Source organism: Nuphar pumila, chromosome 6 (assembly GCF_984573655.1).
Source record: "Nuphar pumila chromosome 6, dmNupPumi1.hap1.1, whole genome shotgun sequence".
Lineage (NCBI taxonomy): Eukaryota > Viridiplantae > Streptophyta > Magnoliopsida > Nymphaeales > Nymphaeaceae > Nuphar > Nuphar pumila.
This window is the reverse complement of record NC_143254.1, coordinates 98,459,315-98,476,490: the sequence shown is the minus strand read 5'-3', so window position 1 is coordinate 98,476,490 and position 17,176 is coordinate 98,459,315. Positions and strand designations below refer to the sequence as shown.

The 17,176-nt window shown below is 39.3% G+C and overlaps 1 protein-coding gene across 1 annotated transcript; it reads left to right on the top strand.

Moving 5' to 3' along the window:
* The first annotated feature begins 7,263 nt into the window (after window positions 1–7,263).
* LOC149835354 (heparanase-like protein 3) lies at window positions 7,264–9,814 on the top strand. Its single transcript, XM_090010506.1, has 7 exons — window positions 7,264–7,445; window positions 7,620–7,768; window positions 7,864–8,097; window positions 8,212–8,401; window positions 8,561–8,686; window positions 8,914–9,013; window positions 9,431–9,814. Exons 1-7 carry the CDS (start codon window positions 7,372–7,374, stop codon window positions 9,776–9,778), a joined length of 1,221 nt encoding a protein of 406 aa, XP_089866632.1. The 5' UTR covers window positions 7,264–7,371; the 3' UTR covers window positions 9,779–9,814.
* Window positions 9,815–17,176: the final 7,362 nt, after the last annotated feature.

Here is a 17,176-nt window from a genome sequence, read left to right as displayed (position 1 = left end):
AGTAACTCAGTCGAACCAATATAAATCCTGTGTTTATTGTGTTGTGCCTAATTGTCTTATTTTTTATATTATCGATCTGCAATGAATTTCACTATTCACCCTCCCTCTAGTGGAATTTCATCTTTCTCTCTCTCTCTCTCGACCATATTAGAGCCAACCATCGGGCTGACTCGGTCTAAGGAGCTCGGCCCAGATAGGGACGAGACAAAGAGTCGATCCTCTTTATCTCAGCCGACGGATCTGGGTGAGCGCAGACCAAACCTGGTGTAGCGAAGGTTGGGACGAAGAGTCAGGGTTCTCTACCTCGGCTTGGCTAGCTAACACCCAACCGACTCGGTCCCAAGACCGAGCTCGCTAGGGATAGGAAAAATGGGACAGAGATAGCTCTTTGTCTCGTTGTAGCGAATAGGTCTGAAAGGTCAAGACAAAATTTTTTTCTCTTTGTCTCAACATTGCTAGAAATGTCTAGATCGACTCAATCTAGGTTCACACAGACTGACCTTGGTCACTGGCATGGGGGCGAGACAGAGAATCTAACTTCTTCTGTGTCAGCCTATGTGACATACCGTCTCGGTCTGGGTCAAGGCTGGGATGAGACAAAGAGTGAAAACTCTTTGTCTCAATATGCAGAATAGACCGCCTCAGTCTGGATTCACCCAGACCTACTCCAATCATTTATGGAGTGAGACAGAGAGCATTATCTGTCTATGTCTTGGTCTACTACAGATCGAGTCTAGTTTAGATGGGGACGAGGCAGAGATCTGCCTCGGCCCTAGTGGGTCAGGATCAAATTGACTCAGTTTGAATCAGACTGAGTTAGGTCTAAGGGAAGCGATACAGAGAGTGAAAGCTCTTTGCCTCGATATGTTCACGAGGCCAACTCAGTTCAGGATCACCTAGACTGAGTCATGTCAATAAAGAGGTGAGATAGCGAGCTTTGGGTTCACTGTCTTGGTCTGGTCTGGGTTCACTCAGACCAAGTCTGGAAGTCTGGCCACAAAAGATAGACAGGACAGAGAGTCAGTTAGCTGAACAAACCAAGTTTGTTAAGCAAAACAGACAAGACAGATTGTCTCTCTCTCTCTCAGTTTTTGGGTCTTTGGACCAATTCGGCATGTGTATAACCCAGAATGGGTCAGGTGAGTCCACACACAAAATAACTCAGTCTAGGTGAGTTTTAAACCAATTATAGTTTTAAGTATATATATATATATATATATATATATGTGTGTGTGTGTGTGTGTGTGTGTGTGTGTGTGTGTGTTTATACATAAGTATATATAGTGTTATGGAGGAAACCGAAATGGAGATTGTCTTGATTTTCTATCATAAACTGGATCCAGTAGGACCAAGTTGGACCCAACTAGGTTTGGAACCTATTGGAGCAAATTAAGACTGGATCATGTTTTGATCCAGTTAGCAGATTTGGATCCAATAGGACCAAACCAGAATGGAGTAGGTTTGGATCCAAACTTGGACTGGATAAGTCTGATTTCATTTTATGCCAAACCTGAAGTGAACCATTTCAGATCGGTCATATCAGATCTGGATCTAGTATACGAAACAGAGACTGAATCTCTATCCAGTTTGAGATTCATGGTAGAGTAGATTTGAATCTGGACCCAAGTTAGGGAATTAGGAACTAAACAGTGAAGGTTCAAGTATGGATTAAACTTATACCATATTAGTTCTAGGTTAGGTTTAGTAAGAAGTTTAGATTTAAGGGATTCAGACCCGTTTGAAAAGTGAAATAACCATTTTCCCCTTGTTCTACCTACTTTGGTAAAATGAGGATAACCCTTCACTTTAAGCTCAAATTCAGATGAAGTTTGGTGTATTGGATTCAATACCCAAAGAAAAATCCGACTGTCTTGTTTTCATGGTCAAACACACAACACAAAAAAATGAGTACTGATAGGCCATTCTTAAGAAGGGTAGCTTGGTAATTATATAAAACTATGAGTGTTTAGTAATTAAGTGAGTCTTTATTTACTGAATATATCCTAATATTACTACAAGAGACTCAATTACATGTTAGAGCACAATGTTTGCATTTGAGGTAATGAATATTATAAGCATGTTTAGTTAATAATGCACAATCTGTTTGTTATTTGTATGAGTTAGCTAACATGAAATCATGAATGCTTGAGAACATAAGTGTATCTTGTATTCGATACAGAAATGTGTTTTTATACTACATGAAAGATAAAATGAATGCATATGAGTTGGTTGTGATACCAATAATGATTTCATATATTTCTAAGTTCTCATTATAATTTGCATGTTTAAGAGATATTATATTTTAGACAAAAATGCATTACAAAGAATGCATGATTACATGTATGAGAACAAAATTAAGTATTTGAGTATAGTTGTTTGAGTCATTTCTTTCAGTTAGTTTATTGAAAGTTTAAGTCAACTTAGCATGCTAGATTTAACCCCATAAATTTTGAAAGACGCGATTGATGAAAATGGCTATTTGATGACCGTCAGAGTGAGTGCCACCATAAGCATGAGCTACCAATAAATTATTGATATAATGCCACTACATATTCTGTATGCTCAAATCTTTTGGTGAATATCAAAACCTTGGAAAGAACTCGAGAAACTTAGTTAAGTTACATAGAATATAATGAACTTGAAGTAGTTCATGTGGAAAAACAATGAGTTGCTTAATGCATCCTAGGGATTATGTTTTTCACAACAATTGAGACTCTAAGCAAACTAGGATGTAACATGAACCGCAAACCTTGGAGAGCAAGTATAACTCTCTAGTCTGACTCTCTGGCTAGCTATCGGCGTATCTTCTTTTACTACAGTGCATCGTTACTCTTATAGGATCACAAAGAGTAGTTTATAGTTTGACCAACACGTAGACTTGAAGTATTTTACACGGGTAACTACGTCTATAATAAGTCATTACCAATATAACCAATTTAGTAAAGTAATTAGCATCGAGTGAGTGCTAACTTATGAGTTTTGAAATAATTAATAGAAAGAATTCAAAAGAAACAAACATGTGTGTTATGTGGTGTAAAACTAAACTAAGATTAGGGGCTTAGAGCCCACTATAGTTGTAAGTCAAAGTGTTTAATTATTTATAAATATTTCTTATTAAGTTGTAGAGTCATTCTTCTCTTTATAATTACAACTGAAAGTTTCAGGTGATCGATCAAGGATGATTGAAGTAGCCGCTGCTCTAGCAAGTGGTTTTAGGTGACTAAATGAAAATAAGACTTTATTTTATTTTATTATTTTATTGAACTTATAATATGTATGAATGATGTAGCCTTTAAAGGCTTTGTGATTATTTAAAAATAAATAAATTATGCTACTCACTTTGTATTTTTCTCTTTCTAAAGTGATACCTACTAACTCAAACCCGAGAGGTTCCGAATCGAGGTGTTACAAGTCACCAATTCTATAGAAGACCTCCGAGCTGAGATAGTCATAGAAATGAACCTAGCATGGTAGTATTTCAGTTCTACATTCCGGATAAACCGGGTGATGTCAAGTTTCCCCGTAACATGACGGCAGACCTCAAAAAAAACGTCAGTGCCTTCCTACATTCAGAAGTGGTCAGAGAGAGTGGAATCTTCCATTCCTTAGGAAGGAAATGATGATTACAATAGGGGATTGGAGGTTTGGGATCCAGTTAGCTTAGAAATAAGGCAATAAATGGGCCAGTCTTGGGTTGCATCTGGGTGAGTCCAGATCTGAGCTTAACCATCAGATCCAACGAGCACCCAGGAAAAGTAAAGACCTTTCGGTTATCTAAAACATTCATTTGTATAACAGCAAAGAGATCTAGAGCCTCGAGGCTTCATAGATCATGTCAACATGATTTGTACATGTCAGCACCATGCCCCTAACTTCATATGTTTCTATGATAATAATTTTTTATTTTATAATATTTGTCATTAATTAGATTGCATTTCAAATTTCAGCTTGGATTTATGATTAATGTTCATAGAATTGTTCAAGAATTTGCAGTTAAAGTTGGTAGAGAGAGAGAGAGAGAGAGAGAGAGAGAGAGAGAGAGAGAGAGAGAGAGAGAGAGAGAGAGAGAGAGAGAGAGAGAGCTGAGTAGGCCTTAAAAAGTCTTATCTCTTAATCCCATCCTAAACGGCTTCAAAGGGCAAAGTTTGGAGCGATTGCTTAGTTTAAACTTAAGGATGCCTCAAGTGTTTTAGCAGAAAATATGTATTAGATTAGATGTCTCATGTTTAGACTATCATTAAAGCAATAAACAAAACAATGGCTTATATTGCATTAAAATTTGATGAAACAAAAATCAAATTTCTCAATAGACTAATTCAATTCAAAGCATGATTATTAATAAATAAGCAATCATAAACATATCTACAGGTTTGAATTAAGTGAAAAAAAACTTGTAACTGAAAGTGTTTAGATAGTTTAGGATATAAAATTATTTAAGCTGAAGATGTCGCGTCCCCTGTGTCCATGGCCATGCCTGTTTTCATGTGACGCTTGCCCACATTTGAGTAGGCTTTGCCTAGGTAAGGTTTGAAGCTCAACCGGTCCAGACATTGCTTAAAAAATGCACAAGGAGGCAATATGAATGATTCTGACTTTTGAACCAGTCCTGCTTGTAATCCAGTGAGCCTACAGTGGTTAGTGGCCGAATTCCAACTACGTTAGTAACAGATTTTCAAAGTCAGACAGCCCACTTTTCAGGTTGGTTTCTCTTTTTTAACAGCGTTTGGTAGCCTCGGTGGGCCTAGGCAGGCAGTCTAGGTTCAAATCTCATGGGCGTTACCTTTTGTGACTCCTGGAAGGCAAGGGGGGTAAGCCCACAAGGTTTTATGCGGCTAGGACAGCAACCATAAGTATGGCAGGCAGAGCCAGTACTGCTAGGTCTTTGATCCTGTTGGCGGTGTAAATATAAAAAAAAACAGCGTTTGGTGGTTGATGTCAAAAGATAATTGAAAGAGAAACAATGAAGAATTTCTCGAATTTACAAGATGTAAACCCTAACACAAAAAGAAAGAAGCAAACCAATCAATTGGAAGTATGCAAAATAATTTAGCTTAGAGTGTGAGCAGCACTAATCAAGAAGCAAGTTTCACGTTAGTGGCAAACTTTTCTTATCCTCCAATATTTGCTGCAGTCAAGCGTTTCTTTTGAAGCATGTACATAGTTATCATTGCTAGACTCCTAAGATTTAAGATTGATGGCCTCCACCATTGAAGTCCCTTGGCTAAGGGAGAGGGTCCAGAGTCTAGACTCTGGAGGTCCTTAACTTCTCTAGGTTGAACCTTCATAGGGTGTGTGCTCATGACTTTATCAACAGTGTGATTGCAAGACCAATTTCACTTTCAGGATTTACTGCCTAATAGGCATGTCAATGAATCGAATTTTATTTGATATCCACCTGAATTGGATTCCATTTAGTTGCATTGGGTAAATTAAAATCAGATGCAATTATAATCAGATGCAAATATGGTTTTGATTTTTTGCCATCGAATCCCACAATCCCACAAATATACAAATCCTTTACATGTAAAAATCCAATCTGGTATGAACTTTTCACCATCCGAATCTGAAGTCAAATCCCTTTAGCTAACAACAGATTAATGGAATATGGAATTTCATCACATTTGATCTGAATCCAAACTCGAGGCCAAATGCAGCTCAATCCTGCATCGTTTTTTGTCATTAAAAAAAAAAAGACCATACCCTTTATGCTTAGGATTAGCAAGGTTGAGCCAGTGCAGTTAGGTCTCTGCGCCTGGGGCGGTTTCTCTGAGTAAAAAAAAAAAACATTTAGCTTTATCCTCAGGATTAGCCCGGTTTTTTTATGTAAAGTGTCAGAAGTGAGACCGTGGTTGGCCAAACCACTTGTTTATTGAATGCATACGTATCAGTAGGTGGGTCCTCTGCCTTGGCAGCTTATAGTGCAATAGGTTTAATGTTTGATTTTGCCATAAAAAAAGAGGGCAACGGTCGACTTTTGGAGTGGTTCATTCTTTAGCCGACTAAAAGATGGATGGCCCAGCACGTAAAAAAGGTAAAGCCATCCTCAAGATGGGTGCAGCATCAATCCTATGAAATTTTATAATACCACAATTATTTAAGCCTGAATACTTTTCCAAAGAAACACCCCCATCAAAAGTCTTTGATGTTTCCAAAGGACTTTAGTCAAAAATTATCTCATCCCCTACATGAAGTAAAAAAAGAAAAAGAAAAAGTGCTTTTCGCCCATACCATGTTCAAATTCAGAACCCCTCATTGGTTCACAGAATACCTCTCATTGTTATTATTTCTAATATTCATTATTTGTTCTCCGGAACATCAGTCAATGAAACCATCTATATTTAATAAGGCCGACAAGGTTTGCATGGTACTAATTTAATGCGATCTGTGCCATCTGTATTACCATTTTAAACAATCTGATGGTGACAAACACCTGACCCCATGAAGCCCGATCCTTCGTTTTTTTCTTCTTTTATGGTGTGCCCACTTGTCCTAGGTAACTTTCCTTTGAGCTCTTGAGCTGCCCATCTTATCCAACGTATGGTAAAATGTCCCTAACTAACCCACCTTGGTTGCCATCCTTTAACATGAAGTCTGCTGCTGCCCATTTCCCCTGTTTCCGTTAGGCTGGGGGCTGCTCTGTTTCGATCCCATTGCTGCTGGGCTTCTCTCTCTTACGCTGTTTCTGCCCTTTAAAAACTGAGATTTGAGGCCTGAATTGGGTCGAAGTCTCATTGGTGGGATGACGACGGGTTCGAGTTCTCTTTGGTGTTTGATGATTGTGGTCGGGTTCATTAGCTTCTGTGCCAATGGTGGTGGTGCTGGGAGGTCTCCGTCTGTTGTTACAGGCGCTCTGTTCATCAATGGCAGTGTTGGCATTGCTAAAACAGATGTAAATTTCATCTGTGCAACTTTGGATTGGTGGCCTCCTGAGAAATGTGATTATGGGACCTGCAGCTGGGGTCATGCTTCACTTCTCAATCTGGTAATACTTTTTTCTTTTTAAGAAAAAAACGATTCTTGGATTTATTATTCTGGATGAGTTTTTTCTTTTTTGGTATTAACATTCGTTCCATTGATTCCCTTTATTGATTATCTTAGGATCTTAATAACACCATTCTCGTGAATGCTGTCAGAGGTATGTGTTTCTTAGCGACAAAGTTGAATATGGGTTTGTTTCTGTTTTCCTGTTTTATAGGCAATGATATGAAGATTAAGAGTGCGTTTCTATTTGTTTTTGGCTCTGCGTTGATTGAAATTTCAGCATTCTGGCCGCTGAAGATTCGATTGGGAGGCACGTTGCAAGATAAGATCATATATGATACTGGGACGCCGGGACAACCCTGCAATTCTTTCGTTAGGAATCCTTCTGAGATGTTTGGTTTTACTCAAGGTTGTTTGCCAATGTCTAGATGGGACCAACTTAACAAGTTCTTCCAAAGGACTGGGTGAGTTACAGCAGGCCGTAGGACGCCTTTCTTACCATTGGAATTCTGAATTAGACCTCAAATTGAACTATGCTTTTGGTTTTGGGGGTCTCTTACTCATTCTACCTTTCCAATTGAATGCTACTTCTTTTAATCTGTTCTTCAAAAGAAATAATCTTAATTGCGTTACTTCAGGGCAATGGTTGTTTTTGGATTGAATGCACTGAATGGAAGAGTGATATTGAAAGATGGATCAACGGGTAGACCTTGGAATTCAACTAATGCTGAGGCACTCATTCGATATACCGTAAATCATGGCTATAAAATCTATGCTTGGGAACTTGGTGAGACATTAGTAATTACGGATTGGATTTTTTCAAAATTAAGCTTTTAGCGGTTAATGAATCTATAGGTTATGGTATTTGCTTGTGAATGATAGGAAATGAACTGAGTGGAAGGGGGATCGGTGCAAGCATTGCAGCTGATCAATACGCATCCGATGTTATTTCACTTCGTAATATAATACAAAGTCTTTACAAGGCTTCCAGAGTGAAGCCGTTAGTGATAGCACCTGGGGGTTTCTTTGATCCAAGCTGGTACCAGGAACTCATTATCAAAACTAAACCTAACTTGATGGATGTGATTTCACACCATATCTATAATCTTGGTCCAGGTAAATCAGCACAAGAGCATAACAGGTGCATTTTCTTTATCACAAATTTGGAAATAGCTTGACTATGAGTTTGCAAAATTTGTGCGCTGGTTTAAGTATAAGCTTTCCGTTCAGGAGTCGATGACCATCTAGTTGATAAGATCCTAGATCCGTCTTACCTGGATGGAGGGGCAAGGGTGTTCAGTAATCTCCAGGGTATACTGAAAAGTGCTTCAACTTCTACTACGGCCTGGGTTGGTGAGGCTGGTGGAGCGTACAACAGCGGCCGCAATCTTGTCACAAATGCATTTATTTTTAGTTTTTGGTAAGCTACTCTGCAACTCTAGAGAGATTCTGTAGAACGGGTTTCATCTAGAAACTATTATAAACATTTTACAATGATTGGAGTAATACCTTCGGAAATAATGACTTGGTTTTGGTGAAAATAATCTTGTTGGTGCCCATATGTATTCCTTGTTTGCAGGTACTTGGATCAGCTAGGCATGTCATCAAAATTCGATACCAAGACTTACTGCAGGCAGACTTTAATTGGAGGAAACTATGGATTACTCAACACAACTACTTTTCATCCAAACCCTGATTATTACAGGTTAGAATTTACTGCTTTGGCATTTCTATTTTTTTGTAACTATGTCAGAACGAAATTCAATTGGAGCTTATTTATTGCTCGATTTGATTTAATTTCCTTGTTCTTTTTGTGGCTTTTCTTACCATTTAATTACCATAGCTTGTCTACGCAAAGGGTGAGAATGTATGTATGAATAATACCTAGCAAAGTATCATCTTTGTCTTCATGGTTTGCTTTTATCGTTGCAGTGCCCTTCTTTGGCACCGATTGATGGGAAGGGTTGTCCTATCAGCCAAATTCTCTGGGACGGAAAGTATCCGAGCATATGCACATTGCGCTAAAAACTTTGTAAGAAATCTCTATCTCTTAGTCAAAAGGCACCACACAGAAGAGAAATTTCAATTAGTTTTGGGATGTAACGTGCAATACAGCACTAGTAAAGGGTGATGCTGCCAGGCAAGGGTATCACCACCTCTGTTAGTTTCTTGATGAGCCATTCCGGAAATAAACAGAGGAACCCCCTTTGTGCCCTATGTCACTAGGTGAGGGATTCTCTCTAGCATTTCCTCGCCCAACCTTTGCTGAAGTCATTGGTTTGCAGCTTTGGCAAGTCCAGAAACCCGGTGATTTGTGGGGCGAACTGTGAAACTTCTTGTCCTTCGATGCACTGCGACATTCATCTTTCCTTATTTTTCTTTGAAAATTTCTTCTTTCTTGGAGTTATCATATTTCTCTTTATGTTTATTTTGTTGCCATACTCTGCAGAGGGGTATTACACTTCTTTTGATCAATCTTAGCGGCAATACCACTGTTCAGGCCCTTGTTACATCCGAATCTTATAACAATAGGGCTCAGATAACAAAGGTCCGCAGAATGCATAGACTTGGAAGGACAAGTTCACCGACCAGAGAGGAATACCATTTAACTGCAAAGGATGGAGACCTGCACAGCCAGACTATGTTGCTAAATGGCAAGATACTAGCAGTAAGCCCTGATGGAAGAATACCCTCATTCCAACCAATAATTGTCCGTGAAAGTGACCCTATAAATGTGGCTCCTTTCTCAATTGTATTTGCTCGCATACCTTATATTGATCCCCCTCCTTGTAGGTAGGCATATTCTATCAAAAAGTCTAAGATGCCTTGCAATAGTCATACATCGCTGCAATTGAAGTGTGAATAAACATTATGGAATAAATGAGATTCTGTAATTCTGTTTGAAAAGTTTAAATGAATAAAAACAGCAAACAAGACTTGCATGGTGAAGTTTGTCATGTATACAATAATGCAACCTGGATTTTCTTATGGTGTACGTGCACACAATTAAGAGTTTAAGATGCTATGAACAACAATGAAAAGACAAAACAATTAAGATGAGACTGCAGAATCGTGCATTTATTCAGAATTAGTTACAAGATAGATCTTGTAGTCTTTAGAGAAGTGTTATCCTTCTTCCTATTCTCATCCTTTTTAATTGTGGCAAATTTAATATCAATTCTTTTCATGTTCCAGTCCATTAGTTAAAGCGACTGACATTTGGCACCATAATCTGCAAGATTAATGGAACTTCTCTCTCCTGTTTTTTCTTCCCTTTGATTCGAGTTTTGTGAAACTATCTATCATTAGTCTGAAACATGTTAGCCGGGATTCAACGACATATTTGTATTTCATGTAGGCCATTTTGTCTGAACTGCTAGTTAAATGTTATTAGAGGCATATACCATATTTCAGACTGTGATGCCTTTTTCTGTACAACCATTACATGGAGTAACGATTCAGATGCACAACTCCATCTATAAACATGGCAATAAGTAATCAAGTGCATTAAACCCCACCTCCAGGATGTCATGTTGCAACATGAAAAATCATACCTAAGCAAGAAACTGCTTTAGCATGGGTTTTACTAAATATTTACCCGCACAACTTTATTAAATTGATCTATTGCTTTGCACCATCATTTCCAAACCCCGGATCCATTCTTTCATTTGTGATTTTCGGATCATTCATATTTTTTTGAGAATATTAAGCTAATGATGATGCTCTCCCCCCGACAAATTCTCCATAACTATTTGGTCAATAAGGCAGTGTTAAATCGTTCCAAGTTATGGATGCCCAAACTGTTAACTTTCAATGGTTGTGAGATAGTCATCCAATTTATGGGCACCTTGGACTTACCCTCCAAGAAGCAATGCCAAAATTTTTTTTGAAAGAGAGAATTGAGGCGCTTTGCAACCTTTTTAGGGATTTTAAAATTTTGCAAGTAGAGTGTCGAGTAAGAGATATTGAAACGGATAAGGTTGATTCTGCCTGCTCTATAAAGCAAGCAAGAAGCACAAGACTGATTTTTTTGAGTTATTTTATCCTCCACTGCTCTCCAATGTGACTCTCTAGATACCCCAAATGGAGTGGGAGGCCCAAATATTTCATTGGTAGAGACCCCGCTTCATAATCAAAAAGTGTAGAGCCCATCCGTTGTGACTCCCATAAGGGTCATTGAACACCATAACTTAGGACTTACCCTCATTCATACGTAGGCTCGAAATTAGAGAGAAACATTTAAGAACCATCCAAATAATCCACATATTTCTTTTCGATGCTATCCAAAAAATCAATAAGTCGTCCGCAAAGAAAAGGTAGGATATTGTGATAGAATCCGACACCTTACATCCACGAAAAACCCCTTCCCTTTTCGCACTAGAAATCATCACCTAGAGTGCTTCTATAGCCAAGATGAAGAGAAGAGGCGAAAGGGGGTCGCCTTATCGCAACCCTCTTTTAGGCTTAAAAAAGTTTTCATTTTTTTCCATTAAGTGACACCACTATTGAGGCAGACAACAACACCTAGATCCAATGCCTAGATTTCTCACCAAATCTCATCCTTTGCATACATCCCAATAAGAATCTCCAATCAATGGAGTCAAACGCTTTTTAAGATCGATTTTTAGTACAAAAGATTTTGTACCTGCCATCTTGATGGAATAGATGGTCTCATGAGGAATTATGCAAGCGTCATGAATGTGACGTCTAGGGATGAAAGCACATTAAGAATCTGAGATAAGGTGTCCAATTACTCATTTGATTCTTGATGCCAAAATTTTGGAAATTATTTTGAAGAGAGTGACCATTAAAGAGATTGGTCTGAATTGACCAATATCTTGGGCTTTTGCATCCTTAGGAATAAGAATAGGCATAGATTTGCCCAAGGCTCCCAAATTTTTTTGCATGATGGCAAAAACCCATCATCATTTGCAGGAGATTCACATTGATAAATTCCCACGAGTATTTAAAGAACTCGATGGGAAACCCATTAATGCCCGAAGACTTGCCGTTAGGAAGAGACAGAATGGCTACCTTGATCTCATCCATAGTGAAAGTGGTAGTGATCCCCCTCAAACCGCCATCACTAATAGATTCAAAAGCCAAAAAAGAAATATCATATAGCTATCTCGTAAGAGAAATGTACCTTGAAAAAGTTGATGGCATAAGGCAAGATAAGCGGATCATCGTGCCAGCTCCCATCAATCACTATGGATCGGATGCCATTGTATTAGCCCAAACATGAAAGAAGTGAGAGTTTGATTTCTCTAATTTGAGCCAATGTGCTTTGGCCTTTTGTCTCCACCGTATGCATTCTCGTATCCTCCATTCAACATTAAGGCTAATCAAATTTTGTCATTTCAATTTTAGATTTGATGCCTCCATCACATCTTGTACCTCTTCCTCATGAAGTTGTAAGGCTTTTAATTGGACTTTCTATTTATCTAAATCTTTGAATTTTGCAATGCATTTTGATGGGCTCTATTCAATGACTTTACCTCTCATATGTTGAAGTTTAGCATTGATTTGTTGGGCGTTCCACCCCGCTCTAAGTGAGGTTGAATTCCACCATTCACGTAAGAGGTCCAAAAAACCTGGCTTTCGAAGACACCAAAGCTCAAAACAAAATTCTCGATTTTTGCCTTTTGCTGCCCTCCCCTCATGACAACCATATTGCGGAGTGGTCTGACACCAAGATCGGATACAAAAATGACCCACATGTCATGTAGCCATTCAAGAATCGATCAAATTTTCCCGTTTGTTTGACCATGTGAATCGTGACTCTTGCATTGGGAGATCCAATAATTGAGAGTCCTCCAAAAAATTGCAAAGCAACACATGTTTCACATGTACAATTGCACCTGGTTTGAGTCATCCAATTGAAGGATGGAGTTAAAGTCACCTCCAATGCACCAATCCTTTGATAAAGACAGCTCAAAGCCATCTCTAATATTCCTCAATTCTGTCCAAAAAATGTTTTTTCAATGTGCTAGTGCATGATGGCCCATAAACCATAGTAAGAAGAAACGGTTCATCCTTTCGGGCAACAGAAAATAGGGCAGTTATGGAAAAATCTCCCATATGGACCACACTTTTTCGTTCAACCCATCCTTCCAAGCCATCAAAATGCCCCCAACCTTCCGACCCGACAGTCAGGCAGAATAAGTGCAATTTCTTCAAATCTGGTCCATGAAGGCTAGGTCTATGTCCGACATTTTCGTTTCTTGAATACAAAATCACATCAGGCTTCTTCCAAGCAATGGAGCTCGAAATAAAATGTTGTTTCTGTCTCCCACACAACCCACGAGCATATTCTAATAAAATGGTGTCCTTTCGCATGTCTGGAATTGAGAGAGTGGGTCTGAGCTCATTAGGTTTCTGTGGGAGAGCGTCCTTTCGGCCGGTCCCCAAGGGGCTGAACAAGGGCCGTACATTCTACCATTGAAGTCCCGCTGTCTGCACACATCGTATCATTGTAGGCAGCAAAGCCTCTTTCAATGCTTGTAGGTCTAGTTTCAGTTGGTCTGATAGAGGGCGGAGGGACAGCAGATTAATGCAGGCCTCCAACCATGTCCTCGAGGTCCTTGGTGGACTCGTGCTTGAAGAGCCATAGGCGGACCCACCTTCCTGCATAGCGATTCCACCATATGCTACTCGCTCCTAAGCTGACGATGTCGTGAACGGACGCAACAGATGCATATGGCGCATCCTCCTTAGTAACATCGGCATAGCTTCTGTCTCAGCCTTTCTCAGAGGCCTGGTTCGTCTGCGCAACCACGTAAAGATGCACTGTGATTCGTCAGCTTTCGAAGCATACCCGCCCGCCCGTGATCAATGGCAGCCGGGAATTCATCCAACTCACAGCATTTCTCTCTAAAAAAAACAATAACATGCAGCATGAGCACATATGCGAAGCGCCCTTGGTAGTTTCTACCTTTGAGTTAGTTAAGGCTAGTGCCTGGTAGTTTTCAGCTTAATTGAAAGCAACTTATGATAGCTGATAAATGAGTAAACTGTAAAGCGAAACACCAAAGAAGCAAAGCAATCACACTACACACTATTTATGTGGTTCGGCCAATAGAAGCTTACATCCACGAGGAGCTTGCTCCTGATATCTTCTTCATTCACAATTGAGGAGAGGCATAGGCTATTTATAATATAAGTAGAGGCAAAAACAAAAAGAACCTTCTAAGAGATAAGGACTACAGGATAAGGATAGGTGATGGCTTTTGAGAGGAGATCGCACTTTCTGTTTTGAATATATCATCCTTCCAAAAGAGGTCGCTCTTAACATTCTCTTTCAAGTTGAAAAGGTGATATCAATTAGCCCCAACTTGTTGCATATTTCTGTAAATTTGTTATTTTCTAGGGTTTTGGTAAATATATCTACCAACTGGTCATATAAAAGGAGTTGATATAAACCTTGCTTTGAACCTTTTCTCTAACGACGTGACAGTCCACCTCGATGTGCTTAGTCCTTTCATGAAATACGAGATTTGCTCAAATGGAAATTGCAGCTTGGTTATCACACCTCATTTGCATTGACTCTATAATTTTGATTCCTATGTCCTAAAGCAGTTGTTTTATCCATACTAACTCACAAGTTGTTGAAGTCATTGCTCTATATTCTGCCTCGGCACTTGAACGAGCTACCACACTTTGTTTTTTACTTCTTCATGTAACAAGATTTTTTCCAACCATAGTATAATAACTTGTAGTAGATCTTCTATCATTTATATCTCCAGCCCAATTAGTATAGCTATACCCAACAATACTAAGATCATTGTTTAGACCCATGAGAATTCCTTTACCAGGAGTAGCCTTTAGATACCTCAGAATTCTGTGAGCAGCTTCCAAATGTGGTGTTTGGGGAGAATGCATATATTAGCTAACGACATTAACGGCATATGTTATATTTGGCCAAGTAACAGTCAGATAGATATGCTTGCCTACCAACCTCTGGAAGCCTGAGATATCCTTAATGAGTTCCCCAACATCTTGTCTTAATTTATGATTGACCTTGATGGGGGTTTCAGATGACTTGCAACCCAACATACCTGTTTCTTTCAAGAGGTCCAACGTATACTTCATTGACATATAAATATCCCTTGTTCAGAGTGAGCTACTTTAATTCCTAAAATATATCTTAATTTCTCCAAGTCATTAATTTTGAATTTTTTATGGAGATACTCCAAGAGATTTGTAATTAAAGAATCATCATCACCTGTAAGAATTATATCATCCACATAAACTAAGGCAATGGTGGTCTTGTTGTGCTCTTTTGTGATAAACATTGAATGATCTGCTTCACTTTTAACAAAACCAAAGGAGATAAGAGCTTCACTGAGTTTAGCAAACCACGCTCGAGGGGATTATTTTAGTCTATACAAGGACTTTTTTAGTTTACATACCAGATTTTTACCTGAGCATTGAAGACCCTGTGTAATTTCTAGGTATACCTCTTCAAGAAGATTGCCACGTAGAAAAGTGTTTTTGATATCGATTTGATAAGTTTTTTACTTCTTATTTGTGGCCACGAAGAGAAGAATCCGTATAGAACTCATCTTTGCCATTGGGGCAAATGTCTCATCGTAGTCCATGCCTTCCACATGGGTGTATGTAAAACCTAAAAAAAAAAGCCGTTGGATCTGGGTCAGACCCGAACCCAAGTTGAGCACCTGACCCAGGTACCTGATACCCTCCTCCCCCCTCACTCATGCCTATTTAAGGAACACGGGGAGAGGGTAGGGTTTTCTCATTCAAGAAAACCCTAACTCTCTCTCTCTCTCTCACGCACGCACAACTCTCTCCCTCCTCGTGCTCGCCCTCCTCCCATGCACCATTGCCCTCCCACTCCGGCAACCTCAACCGACGCCCCGACGTCGGAGCTCCCTCGCTCGCCTCTCCCCCTCCCTGCATCGCTCTTCCTCCCTTCCGCTCATGAGCTGACACCCAACGCCGATGACTTTTCCCCTGTGCATCGTTGTCTTCGCCTCCCACATGTAACCTCTAACTCTTCCCCCTCTGCGTGTCTTCTTCTTCATCTTCTTCTTTTCACTTTTTTGGCAAACCAATAGGGGCAACATCCCCCTGTCGCCTGTGTCTAGTCAGTAGGCAGGACTTTGCCCCCTACCTCTTGGTCTTTCAGTTGGCAGGGGCGAAGCCCCTGCCTGTGTTTTTTACTTTATGTATTTATTTGCTTACACATTGATTTAGTTTGATACACGGTTTCATGAATCAAACATTACTTTTTGTCATTTACTTTTGCCGCTGCACTCTAGTGCACAGGCTATTTGCTTTTCGCATTTACCTGCTTACGCATTTGTTTAGCCGAGGTACGGTTTCGTACCTCATGCATTGTCTTACGCATTTACTTGCTGACATATGTATTTAGCTGAGAGACAATCTCATACCTCATGTTCTGCTTATGCATTTTTTATGCTCATTACACAGTTTCACACTTTAGAAATCGATTGCACCTTGACGTTGCACTGCAATGTGCACAGGGTCGCTTTTTGCTGACTTGCACTTGTATAAGTGCAACCTTGAGCGTATACTGTTTCACTATTTTGTTTTAAAAGACACGACTCACACGTATGCATTTCGGTTCTCTATAAAGAGGACTTTTGGACGCAAATCCATTTTTTTCAAATGTATAGTTTTGTAGAGCAGAATTTGAAAGTCTTTCCTATTGCGAGATAGCAACTAAATCTCCCAAATCAACATATTTAGGAGAGATGTTTTACAACTTTAGTTTCGTGTATCTAACACAACTCGGATGACCCCAATTAGAGGCACAAACTTGTGTTTTGATGTGGTTCTTTTGAGAAACTCTTAACCCGTTTATCAAGACCAGTATCGCGAGGTATGCCCAACATACAAATACTGCAATAAACGAATGAGAGATCCGTGGTGATCTCACCTTGTACGAGTTGCATAGTGCTGTACTCACGGTTTGAAAGATAAATCATGTTCAAAATAAGATTTTTGGTTCAACATATTTTAAGTATGCTCTTTTTTAAAAGATGCGGGTTTGTGCATGGGTACTAAAATCCTTAAAGAGAGGATTTTTTTTGTGAGTCCAACTTTTTGAATAAAGCATTTTGTGAAGCGAAGTCTTAAGAGTCTTTTGATTTCGAAATACCAGCCAAATCTTCCTAATCGACGTATTTGGGAATAGTGTTTTGCTACTTCT

Coding starts and splice junctions, on each gene's coding strand:
- LOC149835354 (XM_090010506.1), top strand. CDS start 7,372: ATGTTTGGTTTTACTCAAGGTTGTTTGCCAATGTCTAGATGGGACCAA. Junction 8,098..8,211: donor TATCTATAATCTTGGTCCAG/GTAAATCAGCAC, acceptor CTTTCCGTTCAG/GAGTCGATGACCATCTAGTT. Junction 8,687..8,913: donor CCAAACCCTGATTATTACAG/GTTAGAATTTAC, acceptor TTATCGTTGCAG/TGCCCTTCTTTGGCACCGAT.